This window comes from Rhinopithecus bieti, unplaced genomic scaffold (assembly GCF_001698545.2).
Source record: "Rhinopithecus bieti isolate Rb0 unplaced genomic scaffold, ASM169854v2 scaffold_1918, whole genome shotgun sequence".
NCBI classification, from domain to species: domain Eukaryota; kingdom Metazoa; phylum Chordata; class Mammalia; order Primates; family Cercopithecidae; genus Rhinopithecus; species Rhinopithecus bieti.
This window is the reverse complement of record NW_016803680.1, coordinates 2,360,367-2,386,804: the sequence shown is the minus strand read 5'-3', so window position 1 is coordinate 2,386,804 and position 26,438 is coordinate 2,360,367. Positions and strand designations below refer to the sequence as shown.

Sequence of the window (26,438 nt, the reverse complement as noted above, 5' to 3'; positions counted from 1 at the left end):
AAGGAAGGAAGGAAGGAAGGAAGGAAGGAAGGAAGGAAGGGGAAGAGGAAAGAAGGAAAGAGGAAGAAAGGAAGAAAGAGGAAGGAAGGAGGGAAGGGAGGAAGGAAGGAAGGAAGGAAAAGAAAGAAAGAGAAATAAGGTCCTTAGTTTGGGAATTTTCTATTGCCATAAACAAATAAAAGTTTTTAAAAAGAAGTAAGATCTTTACAGTTTGCAATGTTCCCCAGTAGTTGCTATTTTATTCTGTTCTGTTCCATTTCTTTAAAAAACAAAAACAAACCCAGCACCTCTGCACTCCAGCCTGGGTGACAGAGCAAAACTCTGTCTCTAAAGAAAACTAAAATAAATAAATAAAACAAAACATTGGACAAAACTCAGCAAAAGGTTTTCACAACTCCGTAGTGTGTCCTGGGCTACTATTTGAAAAACACCCAGCTCCAAGGTAATGACATTTATTTTAAATCAACAATACCCTCCCTGCTTAACAAGTATATCCTCAGATCAGAGTTTAGAGCACTGGCCAGGGTTTGGAAATACGAAGAAGACCCCAACCAGCGCCCCCAACCCTCCATCCCTTACACAGCAGCTAAGCCGGGTGGGGAAAGTGACGTAGGTGGCTCACTCACCTTGAAGTGGAAAGAGTTTGCTGGGGACCCGCTGGATCCATACCGCTCACTTTTTGTTAGGTTGCTGTAGTACTTATTAACCTTGGAATTGACATTCTGGTTCGACCTTGGCTCATCGGTGATGGGGCAGATGAAGTAACCTTCCTCATTGTCGCTGTCCCCATCAGAATCACCATCATGGCCAGCTCGGGGGGACTGACCGCCATCAACGCCTTCCAGGCGGAAGATGAGATCTTCGTCTGCCATGTTCCTGGGATACTCGTTTTACCCAAGCAGTATCCGGCACAGCCAGAGTTACTGGGCAAATGCAGAGGTGAAGGTCCTACATGGAAAGCAAGGGCCAGAGAGTGGGTGCTGGGGCCCAGGGGTGCGAGTTCGCCCGACCCTCACCCCAAATGCTGCAGGCTGTCGCAGGTGCTGGCACCCTTAGGGTAAAACCTAGAGCTATTTTTGGGGGGAGGCAGTTGGCAGCACCCAGGAACATTTTAAATGTCTAAACTCGCTGACCCAGTCATTCCACTTTTAAGAATTCAGTGTTTGCAAATGTTGGAACCAGGTTGGGAAAGGAACTGCTTCTTAAGCAGAGTGCTCTTTTTAGCACATCAATTAGATCGAGGCACTCCTCTGCTTAACGCCCACCCCCAGCAGCTTCCTTTCACATTCATAATAAAATCCAAATGCCTTGGTAAGGCTGCAAGAGCTGTGTTCATCTAGCGTGCTGCCCGCTTCTCCTCTGGCCCTGGCTGCTCTCCAGGCACACTGGGTTTCTTTCTGTTCTGTGAGCACATTAAGTTCATTCCGACCTCCGGGCCTTTGTACTTGCTGTTCCTTGCGCCTGGAACAACCTTCCTAACAGTGGGCTCTTTCTCATCATTGAGCTCACAGCTCACAGGATGCCTCTTCAGTGAAATATTCTGTGAATCCCCCAATCAAAGAACCCTTAACCCAACATGCATATCCAATCACTCCCTTGCATATCACCCTGTTCCATTTCTTTTTTTTTTTTTTAAGACGGAGTCTCACTCTGTCGCCCAGGCTGGAGTGCAGTGGTCGGATCTCAGCTCACTGCAAGCTCCGCCTCCCGGGTTTACGCCATTCTCCTGCCTCAGCCTCCCGAGTAGCTGGGACTACAGGCGCCCGCCACCTCGCCCGGCTAGTTTTTTGTATTTTTTAGTAGAGACGGGGTTTCACCGTGTTAGCCAGGATGGTCTCGATCTCCTGACCTCGTGATCCGCCTGTCTCAGCCTCCCAAAGTGCTGGGATTACAGGCTTGAGCCACCGCGCTCAGCCTTCCCTGTTCCATTTCTTCTTCTTTTTTTTTTTTTTCTCTGAGACAGAGTTTCACTCGTCACCCAGGCTGGAGTGCAATGGTGCGATCTTGGCTCACTGCAACCTCCACCTCCCAGGTTCAAGCGATTCTGCTGCCTCAGCCTCCCGTGTAGCTGGGATTCCAGGTGCCCACCACCACAACTAGTTAATGTTTGCATTTTTAGTAGAGAGGGCTTTCACCATGTTGGCTAAGCTGGTCTCGAACTTCTGACCCCAGGTGATCCGCCTGCCTGGGCCTCCCAAAGTGCTGGCATTACAGGCGTGAGCCACCACGTCCAGACTTTTTTCTGTTTTTGAGACAGCTCTGTCGTCCAGGCAGGAGTGCAGTGGTGCAATCCTAGCTCACCTAGGTGACTGCTTGACCTCACAGGCCCAAGTGATCCTCCTGCTCAACCTCCCAAGTAGCTGGGATCACAGGTGTATACCACCAAGCCTGGCCAATTTTGTTTGTTTTTTTGTAGAGACAGGGTCTCCCTACGTTGCCCAGACTCATCTCAATCTCCTGGGCTCAAGTGATCCTCCTGCCTTGGCCTCCCAGAATGCTGGGATTACAGGCGTGTTTCATTTCTTCACTGTGCTTTTCTCAAAGTGAAATCACCCCATTTACTTTGTTATTGCCTGTATGCCCAATACCTCCCAAAGTGTGTGGCACAGAGAAGGCACTCAACGCACTTTCCCAGAATGAAGGAGTACCCCTAAAAGTGTTTTTTTTGTTTTGTTTTGTTTTTTAATGTTTGTTTGTTTTTCTGTTTGTTTTTGAGATGGAGTCTCACTCTGTCACCCAGGCTGGAGTACAGTGGCATGATCTCGGCTCACTGAAACTTCCACCTCCTGGGTTCAAGCAATTCTCCTGCCTCAGTCTTCCGAGCAGCTGGGATTACAGGCATCCACCACCATGCCCGGCTAATTTTTGTATTTTTAGTAGAGACAGGGTTTCACCATGTTGGTCAGGCTACTCTCGAACTCCTGACCTCAGGTGATCTGCCTGCCTCAGCCTCCCAAAGTGCTGGAATTACAGGCGTGAGTCACCATACCTGGCCTAAAAGCATTTTCTGTAGCACAATCAGTAACAGCAACACAACAAAACAAAACCCAACAGCCCCAAATGTCCAATAGAAGCTCATTACACAGATTACAGTATTTCTCTCTACACCATGAAATACTCTGTGACTGTTAGAAAGGGGAAGGTCCCATACCCACAGACATGCAAAAATAATCAAGAAAGAGTTCAGGAAGATTGCAGGATAGAACTGTCACATTTACAGCCACCTGATTTTCAACAAGGGTGCCAAGATAATTCACCCTTAGTTTTACAGCCACTTGATTTTCAACAAGCGTGACAAGATGATTCAACAGGGAAGGAAGAATCCTTTTTTTTTTTTTTTTTTTGAGACAGAGTCTTGCTCTGTTGCCCAGGCTGGAGTGCAGTGGCGCAATCTTGACTCATTGCAAGCTCTGCCTCCCGGGTTTACACCATTCTCCTGCCTCAGCCTCCCGAGTACCTGGGACTACAGGTGCCCACCACCACGCCCAGCTAATTTTTGTATTTTTAGTAGGGATGGGATTTCACCTTGTTAGCCAGGATGGTCTCGAACTCCTGACCTTGTGATCCACCCACCTTGGCCTCCCAAAGTGCTGGGATTACAGGTGTGAGCCACCGCGCCTGGCCAGAAGAATCTTTTCAACAAATGGTGTTGGGATAAATGAATATCCACGTGCAAAAAATGAAGTTTATCCCCTTCCTTATGCCATACCCAAAAATTAACTCAAAATGGATCAAAAGCCTAAATTAGGAGCTAAAATTCTATTAGAAGAAAATATAGAATAAATTCTTCATGACCTTGAGTTAGGCAAAGCCTTCTTGGATAAGATGCCAAAAGCAACAGCAACAAAATAATAGATAAATTGGACATCACCTGGGCTGGAGGTGGTAGCTCACGCTTGTAATCCCAGTACTTTGGAAGGCTGAAGCAGGTGGATCACATGAGGTCAGGGGTTCGAGACCAGCCTGGCCAAAGTGGCGAAACCCTGACTCTACCAAAAATACAAAAAATTAGCCAGGTGTGGTAGCACCCGCCTGTAATCCTAGTTACCTGGGAGGCCGAGGCATGAGAATTGCATGAACCTGGGAGGTAGAGGTTGCAGTGAGCTGAGATTGCACCACTGCACTCCAGCCTGGGTGGTGAAGTGAGACTCTATCTCATAAATAAATAAATAAATTGAACATCACCAAAATCAAAAACTTTTTTGCTTCAAAGGATACCATCAAGAGAGTAAAGAGAGACGGGGCATAGTGGCTCATGCCTGTAATCCCAGCACTTTGGGAGGCTGAGCTGGGTAGATCACCTAAGGTCAGGAGTTCAAGACCACCTGGCCAACATGGTGAAACCCCGTCTCTACTAAAAATACAAAAATTAGCCAGGCATGGTGGCATGTGCCTGTAGTCCCAGCTACTTGGGAGACTGAGGCAGGAGAATTGCTTGAACCCGGGAGGCAGAGGTTGCAGTGAGCTGAGATCACACCACAGCACTCCAGCCTGGGCGACAGACGGAGACTCCTTCTTAAAAAAAAAAAAAGAGAGAGAGAGAGAAAGAGACAACTCACAAATTTTGCAAATTATATATCTGATAAAGGACTATATTAAGAACTCTCACAATTCAACAATAAAAGACAAATCAAATAAAATTGGGCAAAGGGTTTGAAAAGACATTTCTCGCTCTCTTCCTCTTTCCCTAAGTGGCCTGAGGTAATCTGTGAAAATGGTTCGCTATTCACTTGACCCGGAGAACCCCACGAAATCATGCAAATCAAGAGGTTCCAATCTTCGTGTTCACTTTAAGAACACTCGTGAAACTGCCCAGGCCATCAAGGGTATGCATATTCGAAAAGCCACGAAGTATCTGAAAGATGTCACTTTACAGAAACAGTGCGTACCATTCCAACGTTACAATGGTGGAGTTGGCAGGTGTGCCCAGGCCAAGCAGTGGGGCTGGACACAAGGTCGGTGGCCCAAAAAGAGTGCTGAATTTTTGCTGCACATGCTTAAAAACGCAGAGAGTAATGCTGAACTTAAGGGTTTAGATGTAGATTCTCTGGTCATCGAGCATATCCAAGTGAACAAAGCACCTAAAATGCGCCGACGGACCTACAGAGCTCATGGTCGGATTAACCCATACATGAGCTCTCCCTGCCATACTGAGATGATCCTTACTGAAAAGGAACAGATTGTTCCTAAACCAGAAGAGGAGGTTGCCCAGAAGAAAAAGATATCCCAGAAGAAACTGAAGAAACAAAAACTTATGGCATGGGAGTAAATTCAGCATTAAAATAAATGTAATTTAAAGGAAAAAAAAAAAAGACAAGACATTTCTCTCAAAAAGATATACACGTGGCCAATAAGCACATGGAAAAATACTCAACATCAATGGCCATTAGGGAAATACAAATGAATGTCACACCCACTAAGACAGATACAAGTTAAAAAATGGAAAATAACAAGGGCTGGCAAGGATGTGGAAAAATTGAAACTCTTCTGCACTGCTGGTGGAATGTAAAATGGTGCCAACTGCCTTAGAAAACACTCTGGCACCAGCCTGGCCAACATGGCGAAACCCCGTCTCTACTAAAAATATAAAAAGTAGCCGGGCATGGTGGTGCATGCATGCCTATGATCCCAAGTACTTGGGAAGCTGAGGTGAGAGAATTGCCTGAGCCTGGGAGGCAGAGGTTGCAGTGAGCTGAGATTGTGCCACTGCACTCCAGCCTGGGCGACAGAGTGAGATCTTGTCTAAAACAAAATAAAAAAAAAAAAAAAAAAAAAAAAAACCTCAAAAAGTTAAATACTGAGTTACCATATGACAGCAATTCCACTCCTAGGTGCTGAGATACACCCCAATATGGATGAAATTTACAATCACTAGGGGAGGTGAAAGGCAGTCACAAAAGACTATACACATTGACTAATTCTCTGTATATGAAACTTCCAGAGAAGGCAAAGCTACAGCAACAGAAAGTATATTAATGGTTGCCTGAGGATGGAGGTAGGGTGTGGTGGTGGGAATGGTTAGGGGGAAATGGGGAATGATTGCTAATCGGTATGGGGTTTCTTTTGAGTTGATGAAAAGGTTCTAAAATTGATTGTGGCTCTATGACTGAATATACTAAAAACCATTGAATTGTACTATCTATCTATCTATTTATCTATCTATCTATCTATGTGAGACGGAGTCTCACCCTGTCACCCAGGCTGGAGTGCAGCGGCGTGATCTCGGCTCACTGTAACCTCTGCCTCCCAGGTTCAAATAATTCTCCTGCCTCAGCCTCCCAAATAGCTGGGACTACAGACACGCACCACTGCAACCAGCTAATTTTTGTATTTTTTGTATTTTTTTATTTTTTAGGGACGGGGTTTCACAGTGTTGGCCAGGCTGTTCTCAAACTCCTAACCTCGTGATCTGCCCACCTCAGCCTCCCAAAGTGCTGGGATTACAGGCACGAGCCACTGTGCCCAGCCAGAATTGTACATTTTAAATGAGCAGATTGTAAGATATGTGAATTATAGCTCAAGAAAGCCAAAGTTAAAGAAAAGAAAGTTGGATGTGGTGGTTCATGTTTGTAATCCCAGCACTTTGGGAGGGCAAGGTGGGAGGATCGCTTGAGCCCAGGAGTTTGAGACTAGCCTGGGCAACATAATGAGACCCTGTCTTTACAAAAAAAAAAAATACAAAAAATTAGCTGGGTGTGGTGGTGTGTGCCTGTAGTCCCGGCTACTCAGGAGGTTGAGGTGGGAGGATCACTTCAGCCTAGGAGGTTCAAGTGAGCCTAGAGGTTGCAGTGAGCTGAAATTGCACCACAACACTCCAGCCTGGGCAACACAGCAAGACCCTGTCTCCAAGAAAAGAAAAAGGACATGTGTACATGTATGAAAACTTCCCTGAAAAATCCACAGGAACTGTACAGCACTTGAAATAAGCATTTGTAGAGCTGGGGGAAACTTTTTAATTTTTTTGAGATGGAGTCTCGCTCTGTTGCCCAGGCTGGAGTGAGGTGGCATGATCTTGGCTCACTGCAACCTCTGCTTCCCAGGTTCAAGGGATTCTCCTGCCTCAGCCTCCCGAGTAGCTGGGACTACAGAAGCCCACCACCATGCCCAGCTAATTTTTATATTTTTAGTAGAGGTGGGGTTTCACCATGTTGGCCAGGGTGGTCTTGAACTCCTGACCTCAAGTGATCTGCCCGCCTTGGCCTCCCAAAGTGCTAGGATTACAGACATAAGCCACTGAGCCTGGCCAGCTTTTTAAAACTTTGTACATTTTACAAAGCTGGATTGCTTTAGACACAAATAGTAAGTAAATTAGTTTAAAAATTTTTTTACATCAAACCAATAATTCCAATTTTTTTGACAGTGCTGTCCATCAGGTGTGCAGTCTTCTAGAGCCAAGGCTTTGGTCCTTTGGCTGCTGAAGCAGGAAATATATTTATATCCTAACCCAGTACATGCTTATAAAATGCAAGGTAAAATTTCAAGAAATTGTGCTTAGCCTTACTCTGTATAATGCACTCTTGCTATTTTTTTTTTTAATTTTATTTTTAGAGACAGATCACCCCAGCTGGAGTGCAGTGGTGTGATCACAGCTCACTGTAACCTCCAACAGCTGGGTTCAGGCGATCCTCCCGCCTCAGCCTCCAGAGCAGTCCATGCCACCATGCCCGGCTAAAGATTTTTATTTTTGTATATACAGAGTCTCACTATGTTGGCCAGGCTGGTCTTGAACTTCCAGCCTCAAATGATCCTCCCACCTTGCCCTCCCAAAGCACTGGGATTACCGGCGTGAGCCACTGCGCTTGGCCCACTCTTGCTATTTTCTCTTCTACTTAAGTATTTTCTTTCTGTTTAATCTTTTTCCTTAACACACCACTCACACATTGATTTCTATACTCACAGTTTGAAAATCGACGTGAACTGCTGAGTTTGTTTCTTATCCTCTGGGCAAGACACGTCACAGGCCTGGATCCAATGCCAGAGCCACCTGATCCTGCTTGTCACCAAAATCTTCCCTGAGCCCTGGGCTGGCTTCTCCACACTGTCAGCTGCTCCCAACCCCAGTGCCTACTCTGCCCTGGTCAGCCCTTGGCCAGAATCCCTGCTGACCAACATGGTGTGGTGCCAGGAGCTGCCAGCAGGCCCAGCCTACTCAGCAGCCACTGGGGGCCAGGATGGTGCCAGGAGAAGGTCCAGAATCACAGCCCCAACCTGCAGACCTCCAGACAGTGTAGTTTGGTGGTTAAAAGCTCAGATCCAGGGCCAGGCGCAATGGCTCATCCCTGTAATCCCAGCACTTTGGGAGGCCAAGGTGGGCGGATCGCTTGAGCTCAGGAGTTCGAGACCAGCCTGGGCAACATGGCAAAATTCTGTCTCTATGAAAAAATACAAAAATTAGCCGGGTGTGGTGGCGTGTGCCTGTAGTCCCAGCTACTCAGGAGGCTGAGGTGGGAGGATCACTTGAACCTGGGGAGGCAGAGGCTGCAGTAACTGAGATTGTGCCACTGCCTGGGCAACAGAGCAAGACCTCATCTCAAATAAGCAAAAAACAATAAAAAAGCATGCTCAGATTCAGGATCTGGGCTGCTAGAGAGTAAATCCTGGCTCCTTACCCAATTAATTCACCTAGCCGACTCCCTCATCTTACAGCGCGGGGAGCCCGGCCCTCGGCCATGTCCCACCACAGACCTGACATTCTCCTCAGCCCTGGGAAACGAAGGCAAGCAGCTGTGACCCTGCCTGGCACAGAGCCTTGTACACAGCAGGCACTTGATATGCATTCCAGAGCCAAGTGAGTGTCATCTGTTTTATGGCTTTTGAGTTGTCATAAATTTGCTCTTAAGGCAGCTGTGGCCAACTATCCCCCAATAGCTGTTCACTCTTGCTTTGTTAATAACAGAACCACTGGGTTTTGGCTAAGCATATCACATGGCCACTCAGGATACATTTCCCAGACTCCTTTGCAGATAGATGTTACCGTGTGAACAAGTTTTAGCCAATGGGATATAAGAAGGACTGTGTGCAACTATAGGGAAGGGTTCTCAAAGGAAATGTGCCCCTTGGCTCGCCTTCCAAACTGCTGGCTGAAATGCATATGTGACTGCCGGAGCTCAAGCAGCTACCTTAGACCATGAGATGGACGGCCATGTGCTGAGGCTGGAAGAGCTATGAGACAAAGAGAATCTGGACCTCTTATACCATGGAACAGTATAACAATCCTGGACTCACAATCTTTATACTTTGATACCTAAACTTGTATAATCTACTGTAATTTTCTTTTTTCCTTTCTACTTGCTAATTTTATTTGGCAACAGTAGCTCCTTCTCTCCCATATCATAAAAAAAATCGCATCTTCTTTTTGGTAAAGTTTTATTTTTTGAGAAAGGGTCTTGTTCTGCTGCCCAGGCTGGAGTACAATGGTGCGATCATAGCTCATTGCAGCCTTGATCTCTGGGCTCAAGTGATTCTCCTACCTCAGCCTCCTGAGTAGCTGGGACTACAGGTGTGTGTCACTATGCCCACCTAATTTTTTTTTTTTTGAGATGGAGTTTCATTCTTGTTGCCCAGGCTGGAGTGCAATGGCACTATCTTGGCTCACTGCAACCTCTGCCTCCCGGATTCAAGTGATTCTCCTGCCTCAGCCTCCTGAGTAGCTGGGATTACAAGCATGTGCCACCACGCCCAGCTAATTTTTTGTATTTTTAGTAGAGACAGGGTTTCACCATGTTGGTCAGGCTGGTCTTCAACTCCTGGCTTCAGGTGATCCACTCGCCTCAGCCTGTCCACCTAATTTGTTATCTTTGTAGAGACACGGTTTCACTTCGTTGCCCAGGCTAGTCTCGAACTCCTGGCCTCAAGCAATCCTCCCGCTTCGGCCTCCTAAAGTGTTGGGATGACAGGTGTGAGCCACTGCACCTGACCTAAAGGTCACATCCTTTATGGCAAATGGATGCCTGGGCAGGGTCAACCTGGGAAAACTGTGGCCTCAATCCAGAGGCCTAACTTGGCAGATACTCTTACATTTGCACATGAGGACTGGGTACCTGGAGGATGTTGGATTTCCCCACACATGCAAGAAACCTTCCTTAGCCTCTAAGTCAGTTCCAAGAGGCCTGTTCTAACACCAGGCAAGGTACCCAGCCTCCTAGGGATCTCTATCTAACCTGGGCTTCCCTTGGCCCAAAGAAAGGATCTGCGCCTGTGATGAGAACAGGACTCCAGCTGAAAGACATCAGGATTCTCTTGAAAGTTTTCTCTACCTCACTCAGGCATCCACATCTTCTTCTCCCAGTCCTCATTTCTTTTCTTTTTTCTTTTTCTTTTTTTTCAAATTTTTTTGTTTGAACTCCTGCCCTCAAGCGATCCACCCTCCTCGGCCTCCCAAAGTGCTGGGGATTAAAGGCATAAGCCACTGCGTCTGGCCTCCAGTTCCTATTTCTATGGAAAGCTAGCTGAGTCAGGAAGACCAAGTTCAAGCCCCATCTCTGCCACTAACTGGCTATGTGACTTCACCTCTTGAGCCTCGGTAGGGATGCATAACTGTACTCACCCCATGAGCTCAACAGCTATTATTATCATCATTTTTATTATCATAAATAAAGGGGACTGAGCCTTGGGTCCCAGCCAGACTTGTGACCCGGACGTCTGGCTCGTAGCAAAGCCAAGCTTCTTCAGGGATCCTCCGGGAATAGACTATTTCAGGCTCTGGCCACGGAAACCACTGTCTCACTGAGTCTCGATCTGGCAGTTATAGGGGCAGGAAACTACGCCTGCAATGCTCAGGTCAAGGCCTGTGGGTCAAGCCACAGTGGCCACTGGTCCCCCCGGGGCTCACCCTCACCCCAGGACCTGCCTTCCTACTGTAGAAAGCGGGTAGAATCTTCCCGTCACTCCTGGGAACCAGCATCCCAAAGCCAATGCAGGGCCCCCCAAGCTGGCCAATGCACACGCTAGTATATGCCCAGCACAACCCACACGCCCTTGACTCCAACCACAATGGACACAGGTGACTGATCAGCCACCTGGAATCACACACCAGCTTCTGTGTGAGGATCTGCCTCTGCCCTACCCTCAAGTCATGTGTTTAGGAGTATGTCACAAGATCCAGGCCTAAACCAATCACTGGGGTGCCTGGCCACAGAGATTGGCTCAGAGGTGGTCATGTGATTAGAGTCAAACTATTCTAGCCCATTGCAGCAAACCTGGGGCTTTTTGCTTGAGTAACTGGAAGAGGTGATCAGCCTTTTCATGCTGAATGTGAACTTGAGACTGGGGCTGAGACCAACACAGAACAAAGCTGGTGTGTGGTGGAGGGCAGAGCCAGAGAAAGAGGAAAATGAAGTGATGATGTCATTTGAGACCTGGAATCCAGATGTTCCCAAAACCAAACTACAAAGCCCCGCGTAGATTTCTGAATCACATGATATAATAAACCCCGCCTTTTAGGGGGCAGTAGGGGAAAGGGCTATTTAGCTAGTTACAGATAGGTTTTCTGTCACGTGCAATATGAAAAGCCCCAAACCAGCCAGGCATGGTGGCTCACTCCTGTAATCTCAACACTTTGGAAGGCCAAGGCAGGTGGATCACCTGAGGTCAGGAGTTCGAGACCAGCCTGGCCAACATGGTGAAACCCCGTCTCTACTAAAAATACAAAAATTAGCAGGGCGTGGTGGCGCTTGCCTGTAATCCCAGCTCCTCAGGAAGCTGAGGTCGGAGAATTGTTTGAACCGGGGAGGTAGAGTCTGCAGTGAGCCAAGATCGTGCCACTGTACTCTAGTCTGGGCGACAGAGTAAGACTCTGTCCAAATCCAGCCAGGCTTTGGGCCACTGTATATTATTTATATATAATTTAAAAAATACTTTAAACACCTTTTTCTTACTAGGGCCACTGTATATGATCATATAGGTGGGGTACTGCTCAACTCTAGTGAACAACCTTTGCAACTGTGCATGGGCGGCCCTACTTCTCACCCCTAGAGGCAACCACTTCCAACTATTCTCAGTGTTACCTTTATCTCTCTCTCTCTCTCTCTCTCTCTCTAATATATATGTGTGTGTGTGTGTGTGTGTGTGTGTGTGTGTGTAATATATAACTAAATAATATGCTTCTCCGATTCTTTTTTTTTTGGAAACAGGGTCTCGCTCTGTCACCCAGGCTGGAGTCCAGTGGTGCAGTCTTGGCTCACTGCAACCTCTGTTTCCCAGGCTCAAGTGATCCTCCCACATAAGCCGCCAGAGTAGCTGGGACCACAGGCACAAGTCACTATACCCAGTTAATTTTTGTATATATTTGTTGAGATGGGATTTTACCATGTTGCCCAGCTGGTCTCAAACTCCTGGACTCAAAGGATCCACTCATCTTGGCCTCCCAAACTGCAGGGATTACAGGCATGAGCCACCACACCCGGCCCTGATTATTTCTTAATTTATCTATTTTGATTCTATCTTCTGATTTCCAGGTATGATAAATGAGACTTTAGCTCTACTTCCCCTTACTACTTCCCTTCCCCACCCTATCCCTACACTGGTAGGTCTTCTTCTGGTTCCTTTATTTATTTATTACAGACGGGGTCTTGCTCTGTTGCCTAGGCTGGTCTCGAGCCCCTGGTCTCAAGTGATCCTCCCGCCTCAGCCTCCCAAAGTGTTGAGATTACAGGCTGAGTCACAGTGCCCAGCCGTCTGCTTCCTTTACATACCATGCCAAGAACACTGTCTTATTCCACAAACTAGAAGAAGCTGAGTTTCTCACAGTTTAGCATGAATTCAGAGAAGGGACGGTGTGGCTTTTGTGCTATGAATGTGTGATAAGAAAGCAGAAGAGTGGCCGGGCACGGAGGCTCACGCTTGTAATCCCAACATTTTGGGAGGTCGAGGCGGGTGGATCACGAGGTCAGCAGATCGAGACCATCCTGGCTATCATGATGAAACCCCGTCTTTACTAAAAATACAAAAAATTAGCCGGGCATGGTGGCAGGAGCCTGTAGTCCCGGCTACTTGAGAGGCTGAGGCAGGAGAATGGTGTGCACCTGGGAGGCGGAGCTTGCAGTGAGCCAAGATGAGCTCTGTCACCCACTGCACTCCAGCCTGGGTGACAGAGCAAGACTCCATCTCAAAAAAAAAAGAAAAAGGCCGGGCGCGGTGGCTCCAAGCGCGTTATCCCAGCCTTGGGAGGCCGAGACTGGCGGATCACAAGGTGCAGGTAAGATCGGAGACCATCCTGCGCTAGACACGGTGAAACCCCCGTCTCTACTAAAAAATACAAAAAACTAGCCGGGCGAGGGGTGCCGGGGCCTGTAGTGCTTCAGCTACTCGGAGGCTGAGGCAGGAGAATGCGTAAAGCCCCACCCGGGAGGCGTGAGCGGTGCAGGATGCTGAGACGCGGCCACCTGCACTCCAGCTCTGGGCGACAGAGCGATGACCTTCCCGTCTCAAAAAAAAAAAAAAAAAAAAAACAAGAAAAAAAAAAAAAAGGCAGAAGAGCTTCTTATCTGCTTATCAACCTCAAAAAGGCATAATTTTTATGGAAATAAGAAAGACAATGCATGTGAAAGACTGACTACACACCAGGTGCTACACTGGACTCTCCTTTGATAATGACAGGAGCTGCTAGGTCCAGAAGTGACAGTCTATCCCTGAAAAGGCAACCTTAAGGGAGCGGAACTGCACAGTGCTAGGCTGTTGAGGGCTGCACCTGGCTTGTTCTGAAGCTATTTTAAACCCTAGCTAGAGTCTCCAGTTTCCTTCAAACAAGAAACAAAAACCAAAGCTCAATACAGAAGCTAACAGCTTGTGCTCTACAGCCGCATGGCCAGGGTTTGCATCCTGGGCCCCACCATTAGGAGCTGGGACCCTGTTCTTAGACAATAGACTTGTCAGGCAGACTGTGACATCCTAAGGTCTGCACTGCTGTCTCCATCCCTCCCCCCATACCTTGTAGTGCCTTCAGTGCACAGGTGCTCAACATGAACTCAAATACCTTTCTGTTTAGTGTTTCTTTTGTTTTGAGACGGAGTCTCGCTCTGTTACCCAGGCTGGAGTGCAGTGGTGCAATCTCGGCTCACTGCAACCTCTGCCTCCCAGGTTCAAGTGATTCTCCTGCCTCAGCCTCCCGAGTAGCTGGGATTACAGCCACCTGCCACCATGCCTGGCTAATTTTGTATTTTAGTAGAGACAGGGTTTCATCATGTTGGTCAGGCTGGTCTTGAACTCCTGACCTCAAGTGATCTGCCCGCCTCAGCATCCCAAAGTCCTGGGATTACAGGCATGAGCCACTGCACATGGCTGCTCAGTGTTTATTTACTGGGGTGCAGCATTAGGAGTGATTAAGTCAACCATCATGCTAAGAGTTCACATCAGTGTCTTATTAATGTCTGTACCCCTAGCATATAGTGGGTGCTCATAAACATTTATTTAAACTATTGAGAGAAATAGTACACTTTACATCAGAATGAAAGAACCAATTTACAGAATCAAGCCCATCCATCCCTTCCTCCCTGCCATCTCAGCTTCCCAAGTTTCCAAGTCCAAGAATCTATCTCCATGCACCACCAAATTCTCCTCACCTCCTTGCCCTTGTATCTATCTGCAGGTGCCTCTGAGGCAGGAGAATAGGGTCTGGAGGCAGGGAACCTGAGGCTGATTCAGGCTGACCTCCTAAAACTAAATCAAAAGGAAAATCCCAATTTTCCACGCCCAAGTAACAAAAGGAACAGAGGCTACTCCCTTTGCAACCCCCAACTTTTCTGCGTGGCAGATGAAAAACTGAAATTATCTCTGATTGGTCCCTTCCCACAACCAATCAGGCTGGTGCTGGCCAAGTCTTCATTTGTATAGGAGTCTTCATTTGTAACTTCACTTCAGCCTCTGATTGGTGGCTTTCCACAACCTATCAGAATGATCCCAGGCCACTACTTCATTTACATAGAGTATATATCAAGTAACCAATGGGAAACCTCTAGAGGGTGTTTAAGCCCCAGGCAGTTCTGTAAGCCGCCTGCTGGAGCCCACTCCCACCCTGTGAAGTGTACTTCTGTTTTCCGTAAATATTTGCTTTCATTGCTTTATTCCTTCCTTCTTTTGTTCGTGTGTTTTGTCCAATTCTTTGCTCAAAACGCCAAGAACACGGACACCCTCCACCAGTAACACCTCTGCCTGGAATCCTTTTCCCACTCACTAGCAAAACCCTTTAATCTCTTCAAGACGCAGCTCAAATTTTGACCTCAAATTTTGTTGTATTATTGTTGTTGTTGTCGTTGCTGAGAGGAAGAGAGTCTGGCTCTGTTGGCCAGGCTGGAGTGCAGTGGTGCAATCATAGCTCAACTGCAGCCTCCAACTCCTGGGCTCAAGTGATCCTCCCACCTCAGCCTCCAGAGTACCTGGGACTACAGGTGCATACCACCCACATCTGGCTAATTATGTTATTTTATTTTTGTAGAGATGAGCATCTCCCTACATTGCCCAGGCTGATCTCTGGTCTCTTTCTTTTTTTTTTTGAGACAGGGTCTCACTCTGTCACCCAGGCTGGAGTGCAGTGGTGCAATCATGGCTCACTGCAGCCTCTGTCTCCCAAGCTCAAGTGATCCTCTTGCCTCTGAACTCCTGGCCCCAAGCGATCCTCCTGCCTCGACCTCCCAAAGTTGATTACACGCATGAGCTACTGCACCTGGCCTCCAGAAAGCCTTCCTTGGATAGTTGCCTCCTCTGTAAACAGGGGTCAGCTAAACAGTACCCCTGCAGGGGTTGCTCTGAGGATACAATGAGATTAGGCACATGGTGTCTGGGATAGACTTGACTCTCAAAAGTACTAGCTGCTGTTATGCCCCACTAATCCCCCAGTCTCTGGCTCCCTAAATCACTTCGCTCCCTACAAGCCCTCCATAAGCAAATTTCATTATACCCTGAGGCCAAACTGTCTATGTGGCAGGCAGAAAAACAGCCCCCCTAAGATGTCTACGTCCTAATCCCTGGAACCTGTGAATATGTTACCTTATATGGCCAAAGGGACTTTGCAGATGTGATTAAGGATCTTAAGATGGGAGACAGTCGTGGATTATCCTGTGAGCCCAGTGTAATCACAAGGATCCTCATAAAAAGGAGGCAGAGAAGGCCAGGCGCGGTGGCTCACGCCTGTAATGCCAGCACTTTGAGAGGGCGAGGCGAGCGGATCACCAGCTCAGGAGATCGAGACCATCCTGGTTAACACGGTGAAACCCCGTCTCTACTAAGAATACAAAAAAATTAGCCAGGCGTGGCAGCGTGCACCTGTAGTCCCAGAACTCAGGAGGCTGAGGCAGGAGAAGGGCGTGAACCCGGGAGGCAGAGCTTGCAGTGAGCCAAGATCGCTCCACTGTACTCCAGTCTGGGTGACAGAGCAAGACTCCGTCTCCAAAAAAGAAAAAGGAGGTAGAAGGGTCAGAGTTAGAGGAAGAGGTGTGACCAAAGACAGAAAGGTGTGAAGTTGCCACACTGCTGGCTTCAAAGATGGAGAGAGGGGCCAGGAGCCCAAGGAATGAGGACAGCCCCTAGAATCTAGACAAGACAAAGAAACTGATTTTCTCCTGGGGCCTCCAGAAGGAACACAACGATGCTGACTCCTAGATTTTAGAACTTCTGATCTCCAGGAACTATAAGATAATAAGTTTGTTGTTTTAAAGCCGCTAAGTAATTGCAGCAATTTGTTACAGCAGCAATTGGAAACAAAGTCCTGAACAGCGGCTCTCAACCTTGGGCAATTTTGCTCCCTCAAGGGACATTTGGCAACGTCTAGAGACATTTTTGGTTGTTGCAACTCTAGGGGTGCAACTAGCATCTAGTGGATAGAGGCCAGGGATGCTGCTAAACATCCTAAAATAAATAGAACAGTACCCTACAATGAAGAAGATCTGGCCCAATGTCAGTGCTGAGGCTGAGAAACCCAGCTCTAGAATGAATCTGCTGGAATTTCTTTCTTTTGTTTTTTGAGATGGAGTCTCACTCTATCGCCCAGGTTGGAGCGCAGTGGCTAAATCTTGGCTCACTGCAACCTCCACCTCCCGGGTTCAAGTGATTCTTGTGCCTCAGCCTCCTGAGTAGCTGGGATTACAGGTGTGTGCCGCCATAACTGGCTCATTTTTGTATTTTTAGTAGAGACGGGGTTTCACCATGTCGCCCAGGCTGATCTTGAACTCCTGACCTCAGGTGATCCGCCCATCTCAGCCTCCCAAAGTGCTGGGATTACAGGCATAAACCACCGTGCTTGGCCTCTTTTTTTCTTTTTTAAGAGACTGGGTGGGTGTCTTGCTCTCCCGTCCAGGCTGGAGTCCATTGGCATAATCATAGCCCACTGCATTCTCGAAGTCCTGGGCTCAAGGGATCCTCCCACCTCAGCCTCCCGAGTAGTTGGGACTACAGGCATGTGCCACCATGCCTGACTTATTTTAAAAAATTTTTTGTAGAGATGGTGTCTTGCTGCTCCTGGGCTCAAGTGATCCTCTAGCCTCAGCCTCCCAAAGTGTTGGAATCACAGGCGTGAGCCGCTGTGTCCAGCCTCTGGTATAATTTTAAGGAGCCCTCCCCAACCTTCTCTTCCCCTTTTCCCTTTAAAAAGAGACAGACAAGGTCGGGTGCAGTAGCTCACGCCTGTAATCCCAGCACTTCAGGAGGCCGAGGCGGGTGGATCACGAGGTCAGGAGTTTGAGACCTGACCAACATGGTGAAAACCCCACCTCTACTAAAAATACAAAAACTAGCTGGGTGTGGTGGTGTGCCCCTGTAATCCCAGCTACTTAGTAGGCCAAAGCAGAAGGATCGCTTGAACCTGGGAGGTGGAGGTTGCAGTGAGCCGAAATCGTGCCACCGCACTCCAGCCTGGGTGACAGAGCAAGACTCTGTCTCAAAAAAAAAGAAAAAGAAAAAAAGAGACAGAGAAATCAACTAACTTAACCGACGTAAACAGCAACCTGCTGCAGAAGCCAGAGATACGTCATCATTTGCTCTGCTAAAGGCTCGTAAAAATATCACTGCAGTACACTGTGTTTTCTGCATATAAAACTGTCATCGTGCAAGGGCTATTTTATTGTTTCAGGAATCTGAAAACTGCATTTCGGAATATGAAACACAAAATATCATAATTATAGCTTTGATTAGCAAAATGCACAAGGGAGCTTGAATTATAATGTTTAATCACTTGCTGGGCACCCTCTGCGTGTCCACGGTACACTCTGTACTCCTGGTGGGTGAGCTCAGGGATACAGCACGTCTCACTTCTCACATGAACTCTGTGTGCCCAGCCCTCTCGGTGGCCAGACCATGTGAGTGTCTTGAACAAAAGGCACGGTGTCTTGTTCCTCTGCAGCTCCCAGCCCAAAGCACAATGCCTGGCACACACCATAAATGCACAAGTGCGTGCTGCATGAATGAACGAGTAAGTGAAGAAAAGCTGCAGCTTCCTGCTGATATAATAGAGAAACAGAAGGACTTTTGTGTTGTGGCTGGGCACGGTGGTTGACCCCTGTAATCCCAGCACTTTGGGAGGCCGAGGCAGGCAGATCGCTTGAGGTGAGGAGTTCGAGACCAGCCTGAGCAACGTGGCAAAACCCCATCTCTACCAAAAATTAAAAAATTAGCCAGGCGTGGTGGTGCACGACCTGTATAGTCCCAGCTACTTGGGAGGCTGAAGCATGAGAATCACTTGAACCAAGGAGGCAGAGGTTGCAGTGAGCCAAGACTGTGTCACTGCACTCTAGCCTGGGCAGCAGGGCAAGACTCTATCCCCCTGCCCCCAGACCTCTGCAAACAAACAAACAAACAAACAAAAAACAAAAAACTACTGTGTTGTAACCACATAGGAGTTACTTAGTCCAATGACATGGCTGAGGCTGTAGTGGGAAAGACTGGCTCATGGAGGATCTGAAAAGCACCAAAACCAGATCTAGCCAAACAAGGCCTTTGGGATGAATTCAATTCCTGGCCCTGCCATAATCAGCTGAGGAATGCTGGGGAAAGTACTTAACCTCTCTGAACCTCAGCTTCTTCATCTGTAAAATTCATTCACCCAACAGAGCAGAGCAAAGTGAGCAAGGTGGAGAAGATGTGAGAGAGGGGACCTGAAAACCACAGTGGCACAGAGAGCTGGCTTTCTTTCCTCCAGGAATCCTTTCTCCCCTGCCAGGCCAGGGACTACGTTTCCCAGCATCCCTTGCAGCTAGGTAAGGTCATGTGACTGCATTCTGGCCAATGAAAGAAGAGCACAAATAACTTGTACCATGTCTCAGCCCATCTAGCAATCCATTTTCCATACCCTGGTTGGCTTCCTCTCCACTGCAATCCTGCCCAGACAGACTGGTAGCATTTCAGTATCACTTACAAAGCACTTGCTACATAACTCCTCTCAGCTCCCTAGAAGGCATGTGCTCCTTCCTCCTTGGGCTCTGAACATGCTATGCCTTCTGTCTGGTACACACCCCAGCCTGTCCTCCCTATCCATCCCCTGGCCAACTTGTCTGCTCATCCCTCAGGTCTCAGCTGAGATGCCATCTCCTCCAGGAAGCCTCCCCTGAACCCCAGAAGGTAGTCACTCTTAGCTTCACTCTACAGATGAGAAAACTAAGGAACAGAGAGGTTATGTGACTTGCCGCAAATCACATGACTAGAGTTAGGTTTGAAGCTGGTGCGGGCTGAATCCAGGGCTTTCAACGCAGTCATCACTTCCTTAACCAGCGCTTCTAAAAGTATGGGACCAGCTGCCGCAGCAGCCACTGCAGCAGCCTCACTTGGCAACTTGCTGGAAATGCAAATTCTCAAGCCTCACTACAGACCTACTAAATTAAACTCTGGGGACGGGTCCAGCAATCAAAGTGTAAGCAAGTCCTCCTGGGGATGCTGGTATGCACTGAAGTTAAAGAAACACTGGCCTAGGGCAATTTTCTTCAGTTTAGCCACCTACTTCCAGGTGCTTCCTCTGGCTTGCTAGTCCTTGCTAGATCTTGAAAGCTTCACAGCTGGAGAACAGAACGCCATCCACCCTCTGACTCTGCAGCCATTTGAAATGCTTCTCTAGGAGTCCCACAGCCCTGGAACTTTGAGGGTTGTGGGGGGGACTGTTATCTTCTGCTTTATCATCAGCGTGTTAGTGACTCATTCCTTCCTTTGTGTGAAGCCGTCTTATGGTTGGGCACGGCTCATGCCTGTGATCCTAACACTTTGGGAGGCCGAGGCAGAAGAATTGCTTGAGCCCAGAGTTCAAGCCCAGCTTGGGCAACAGAGTGAGACCCCCATCTCTACACTAAAATTAAAAGTTAGCCAGGCGTGGTGGTAGCTCATGTCTGTAGTCCCAGCTACTTGGGAGGCTGAGAGGCAGGAGGATCACTTGAGCCGAGGAATTCCAGGCTGCAGTGAGCTGTGACCGTGCCACTGCACCCCAGCCTGTGTGACAGAGCAAGACCCTGTCTCAAAACAACAAAAAAGAAGCCTCCTTGCTTGTGCTCATCAGCCTTGGCTGCAAGCATTTGATCCAGCAACACTTGAAGGCCCAGGCCGCCTTCATCCCAGGTGTAGACACGGTCATCACTCTAACCACCTTCTAGGAGCCTTCTCAGTTCATTGGGGTAATGACCTGCAGCTTTTAGGTCAGCAGAACCAATCTTCCTCAACAAAAAACACTTTGATTCTTTTAAATTAGTTCAACCAGCTGCTATTACTTTGGCTACAGCCCTGATCATTCAGTTGTTCTGCTTCAGGTGTAAGAACTGGACCAGAAATAGTGAATCCCGGAGAATGAGCTTGAACAAGTCCAGCCTTCTGCTGTTCACCCTTGGCTTTCTTCGCACAGCTCCCAGAGTCCCAGCAACCAGACACCAACCCTGCCAAAGACGGAAGGAGACTGCTTTGGGGACTCCCCCACAGCAAGACAACAACCGTAAAGACACTCTTCCCGGGCTTCCCGGGTGGGTGTGGTGGCTCACGCCTGTAATCCCAGCACTAGAAAGAGGCGGGTGGATTACATGAGGTCAGGAGTTTGAGACCAGCCTGGCCAACACAGTGAAATCCTGTCTCTACTAAAAATACAAAAATCAGCTGGGCATGGTGGCATGCACCTGTAGTCCCAGCTCAGACTCAGGAGGCTGAGGCAGGAGAATCACCTGAACCTGGGAGGCAGAGGTTGTAGTGAGCTGAGATCGCACGACTGCACTCCAGCCTGGGTGACAAAGCAAGACTCCATCTCAAAAACAAAAAACAAAAAATGCTCCTCTGGCTTGAGGCTCTGCCCTCCTCTAGGCCTTCAAAGTCCCCTTGACTTGTCCAACAAATGAGGAAAGAGTGAGAGGTTTTAGGGTCCAGGCTTGAAATGGACACACGTTTCATCAGCGAAAACTCAGCCTTGTGGCCCTACTGAATGGTAAGGGAGCCTGGGAAAATTCATCCAGGGAGCGCCCCAGGAGGATGAGAACATGGATACTGATGACCCATAGCTTTCTCTGCCACATAATACAGTAAAATGTTTTAAAAGCAAATCAGCGATTTTTTAAAAATTTTAAATAGAGACTGGGTTTCGTCCTGTCAGCCAGGCTGGTCTTGAACTTCTGGGCTCAAGCAATCCTCCCGCCTCGGCCTCCCAGAGTGGCTGGGATTACAGGCATGAGCCACCGCACCCAGCCAGTGATATATCCCTAATCAGCCAAAAAGTACTGTACAGTTACAAAAAGCACAAGAAAAAAAATGGTGGATCTTTCCTATTTATTTTATTTTTTAATTTTTTTTATTTTTTGAGACGGAGTCTCGCTCTGTCACCCAGGCTGGAGTGCAGTGGCCAGATCTCAGCTCACTGCAAGCTCTGCCTCCCAGGTTTACGCCATTCTCCTGCCTCAGCCTCTAGAGTAGCTGGGACTACCAGCGCCCAACACCGCGCCCGGCTAGTTTTTTTGTATTTTTTAGTAGAGACGGGGTTTCACCGGGTTAGCCAGGATGGTCTCGATCTCCTGACCTCGTGATCCGCCCGTCTCGGCCTCCCAAAGTGCTGGGATTACAGGCTTGAGCCACCGCGCCCGGCCGGATCTTTCTTATTTTATTTTTTGAGACAGAGTCTCGCTTTGCTGCCCAGGCTGGAGTACAGTGGTGCCATCTCAGCTCACTGCAACCTATGCCTCCTGGGTTCAAACGATTCTCGATTCTCCTGCCTCAGCCTCCCGAGTAGCTGGGATTACAGGCTCATGCCTACATGCCCAGCTAATTTTTGTATTTTTAGTAGAAATGGTGGCGCCCTATGTTGGCCAGGCTGGTCTCAAACTCCTGACGTCAAGTGATCCACCTGCCTCAGTCTCCCAAAGTACTGAGATTACAGGCCTGAGCCACCGCGCCCCTCGCCCAAAAAACCGGTAGCTCTTAAAATGTACACCAATATGTGTAAACTGTGATCATCTCAGTTCTGACTTCTGGCCTCCCCATTCCCTGCAGAGGGTAAGAACTTCGGACCGCACCCACTTCTTTGAGAAACGGGGCTGAGAGGAGGGCGGACGCCAATCCCAGCCATGTTACACTGAAATTCATGTCGTTGAGAGGTTTTACTGTATTTGTTGAATTAATAGCTGAACAAAGGAATGAACATTGGGTGCTGTGGAGGCCACAGAGAAGGAAGACACCTGCATACGCCATCTCTGAACTCTACCTTCCTTCCACCTGCCTCTTCCCAGCTCAGCTTAAACATCACCTGCTCCAGAAAGCCTTCCCCCATCACCCTCTCCCCTTTACACACACAGTGGGCATTCTCAGCTCCCACCTGTTTGCTCTGTATTCCCATTTACTCCATCTCGCTTTTTAGAATCTGTTTATGTGACTGGTTTCCTCTTAGGGAGCTTCTGTGGGCCTGGGGATCACTCTGACCCTCGGTTTCCTCCTCGGTAAAAACATTAGGATAGACTAGGTGACTCAATTCCCTGCGACTTCACAGCCTGTCCAGGGCCCTGAACCATAGGGCCCTAGGCCATCAGATGTCTCCCGGGACCACAGACTACCACACTGTGTGCCAGGCACTGTTTCAAGCACCTGACATATACATACTCATCTACTTTTTCCAAGGACACCAAGTGGTAGATACTAATACTGTACCTATTTTACCGATGAGAAAACCGAGGGCCAGAGAGCACAAATGAGCTAGAATTCCAACCCAGGACTCCAGCCATAGTGTTTCCTGCTTTCCTGGCTGAAGAAGCACCCACCACCGAGGTCCCAGAGGTCGTGCTCCCTGGGACCGTCCCTCTGGGCAGATCTCACTTCCCCATACGGCCCATCTGTCACAGGGCGCAGCTGGCCCGAAATCCCCCAGGCCCAGGGATCTAGGATCTAGGCCGGGGCTTACCCAGGAGATCCCCAACCCTGCGCGGCCACCGGCTTATTAATGCGCAGCCCCTTGGCGCACAAGTCAGCGGCGCCTGCCAACAAGCGAACTCCCGCAGCCAACAATGCTGCAAGGGCGCGTCTACACAGTCCTGGAGGTTCCGGGAATTCGGGCTGACGCAGGCCTCTAGGTCAGGGGAAAGGGTGGGGGATGCGGCTCTGAGCCCTGCAGGGGACAGGAAGGCAGCGATACGCCCACCCTCCTAGGGGCCCCGAGGGCGCCTCGGGCAGAGGCCCCCAAACTATCTGTCACTTGCAGCCAGATCACCGCCCATTGCTTGCCAATTGCTTTCCATATCCACATCGCCGTTAATCCGCACAACTTCCCCATTTCAACAAAGCAAGCACTGAGCCCCAAAGAGTTTAACAACCAGAGGAGAAGCGCCCCCACACTCTCCTTCCATGCCTTCTCCTGCCCCATTCCCAAGCCCAGACCCAGCACGCTCCAGACGCCTGCAGAGTCCGCTCCCAGCCCCCCACAGCCTTGGCGGCCGCCGTCCACACTTACCTCCCTCGGGCAGACAGGCGCGGCAGCCGCTGCTCACGGCCGCAAGGATCCAGAGGAGTTGGCAGAGGCTTGCGGCCCGGAGCTCCAGGGTGCAGGGCGGGCGGGCCCCCCGAGAGTGCCGGGGAGCGGAGAGCGGGGCGCGCTGGCTGGCGCTCCAGGCACGCAGCCGGGGCCACGCGGGGCAGATGGACCGATCCCGGGGCTCGGGGCCGCCGGAGTGATCCCAGGAAGGGCGCGGGGGCCGCTAGGACGATTCCGGGATGCGGGAGGCGCGTGCCAGGGACTCGCGTGCAGGCTACAGCGTGCGGGACTCGGATGGCTGCAGGGACGGGAGTGCGGGCGCTCGATCCGGGAAGAAGGGGAGCTGAGGCTGGAGCTAGGGCTGGGCTAGGTTGAGCAGAAGCAGGCGGGCAGGGGCGGGGCTGGCCTGGCGGGCGCACGGCGTGGCGCTCACGTGGCCGCCCCCAGGTGGCCGTCACAGCGTCTGCAGCCGCCCAGCGGGCCTCCTGGCTCCGGCGCTGGCTCCCAGCCCCAGGTGCAATGGTTAGCGCTAAGTCCTGACTCCCCCTGCTGAGTACACAGTGTCCGGTTCTCCTGCTCAAGGCTGGCCTAGCATCCGGCAGCGAGGGAGCAATTCGAGGGAGTGACCAACTTCCGTCGTCTCCCGCCTCTCCCGCCTGCTCCTCGCTTAGTTCCTGTACTCCTGTCCTTTCCAAAATCACTAGTGATCCAAGCCCATCGCTTGTTTGTATACATCTCTGTACATAACCTTAAAATATGTTTTATCGGAAATACTTTGTTTTTCCTGATTTCTGCTTTGTAAAAACAGGGACGTATGACGATTGCAATTATTTGTGTAGTTTTAAAATTAGTATCTCCTCTAGTTATTCCTAACTCTTGACACAGGGCCTGGGTGGCACACAGATGCTTAATACCTGTGGCATGAGTGGTAGAGTGGATACGGTATAAAGAAGAAAACGAATGAAAACTAATAACTGCTGTGAACACTTTGATATTAGGTCCTTCTGGATACTTTGTTAGTGAAATTTTAGAAATTCCACACATTCTAGATATAAAAGTAGTAACAGTGAGTGACATTTATTGAGGGATTTCTCTCATTCCATCTTCCCAGCACTTTGGGAGGCCGGGGCCGACAGATCTCTTGAGGTCAGGAGTTCGAGATCAGCCCGGCCAACATGGTGAAACCCTGTCTTTACTAAAAATACAAAAAAGTAGCCAGGCGCGCCTGTAGTCCCAGCTACTCTGGAGGCTGAGGCACGAGAATCGCTTGAACCCTGGAGGCAGAAGTTTCAGTGAGCTGAGATCATGCCACTGTACTCCAGCCTGGGTGAAAGAGTGAGACTCCGTCGCAAAAAAACAAAAACAATAAAAAGGAACAAAACTGAGGCTTATAGAGATAATAACATGCGCCAGGTGAGGCAGCTAGAAAAGGCAGAGCCAGCACTAAAATCCAGACTTCTCTGATTTCAAAGTTCAGGCTCTTCAAAGAACTTTTTTCCTTATTTATAAACCCCCAAGAGAGTAAACTCCGGCTTTTGGCAAAAGACAAAATTGCACCTAGAATTCTGACCCTGGGGCGGACAGGCAGGAAGGGAAGATCAAAGATGCTGAACTAGTCTGTCCAAGCCCAAAGCAAGATAGAAAAAAAAAAAAAAAAAAAAAAAAAGACGCTACTGCTTAAAGCTCTATGGCCCTTGGGCAAGTTACCTTACTTCTCTGAGCCTCTGTCATTTTTGCCTGACCAGCAGGAGTGTCCTGCTTTGCATTAGCGTCTTGGTTAGTCTTCAGGGAACCAGTTCACACTATTCTCAATTCAGGAAAATAGCCCTCCCCACTCCCCTGGCTCCAAAAATGGACACATGACCAGAGCTGGCCAATTAGCATATTTCATCCCTTCAGCCCCATTTATTGGTTCAGGGATGAGCATGTGATCCAAGTTAGGCCAATGAAATACTAATCTGGGCCTTTTATAGTAACCATAAAAAAAACTCTCTTTTCCAGGGAGTTGTTGAGCAGATAGGATGTAATAGTGGAGTTTCTGAGCATTCATTCTTATGGCAAATATTTATTAAGCTCCTATTGTGTGCCAAATACGGTGCTAGGAATTGGAGGAAACACTTTCCTTCAAGGAGGTGTCTACTGCGGTGAAATAAAATTACTCAAAGCCGGGCAAGGTGGCTCACCATGTAATGTCAGAGCTTTGGGAGGCCAAGGCAGGAGGATCAATGGGGTCAGGAGTTCAAAACCAGCCTCAGCAACATAGCAAGACCCCTGTCTTTAAAATAAAACACTAAAAAAAAAAAAAACAAAAAAAAACCCAGGTGTAGCGGTGTGTGCCTGAAGTCCTGGATACTCAGGAGGCTGAAGCAAGAGGATCCCTTGGGCCCAGTAGTTTGAAACTGCAGTGAGCTATGATCATGCCACTGTACTTCAGTCTGGGCAACAGAGTGAGACCGTGTCTCTAAAAATTAAATAAATAAATGAAAAAGGCCAGGCACAGTGGCTCACGCCAGTAATCACAGTACTTTGGGAGGCTGAGGCGGGC

At 48.8% G+C, this 26,438-nt stretch overlaps 1 protein-coding gene and 1 pseudogene across 2 annotated transcripts in view; one reads left to right on the top strand and one right to left on the bottom strand.

Annotated features, from left to right (window-relative positions):
• The window catches only part of EEF2K (eukaryotic elongation factor 2 kinase), an 82,349-nt gene extending 57,920 nt beyond the window's left edge, over nucleotides 1-24,429 (bottom strand). Inside the window, exons 1-2 of the mRNA XM_017850340.1 lie at nucleotides 23,873-24,429; nucleotides 627-948 (exon numbers count right to left, since the gene is read on the bottom strand). Of these exons, the coding sequence (XP_017705829.1) occupies nucleotides 627-872 (246 nt within the window). The 5' untranslated portion in view covers nucleotides 873-948; nucleotides 23,873-24,429. The remainder of the gene's footprint in view (nucleotides 1-626; nucleotides 949-23,872) is intronic.
• On the top strand, nucleotides 4,671-5,312 carry LOC108514261 (60S ribosomal protein L17 pseudogene; annotated as a pseudogene). Its single transcript, XR_001881178.1, has one exon. The product of XR_001881178.1 is annotated as a 60S ribosomal protein L17 pseudogene (transcript).
• Nucleotides 24,430-26,438: the final 2,009 nt, after the last annotated feature.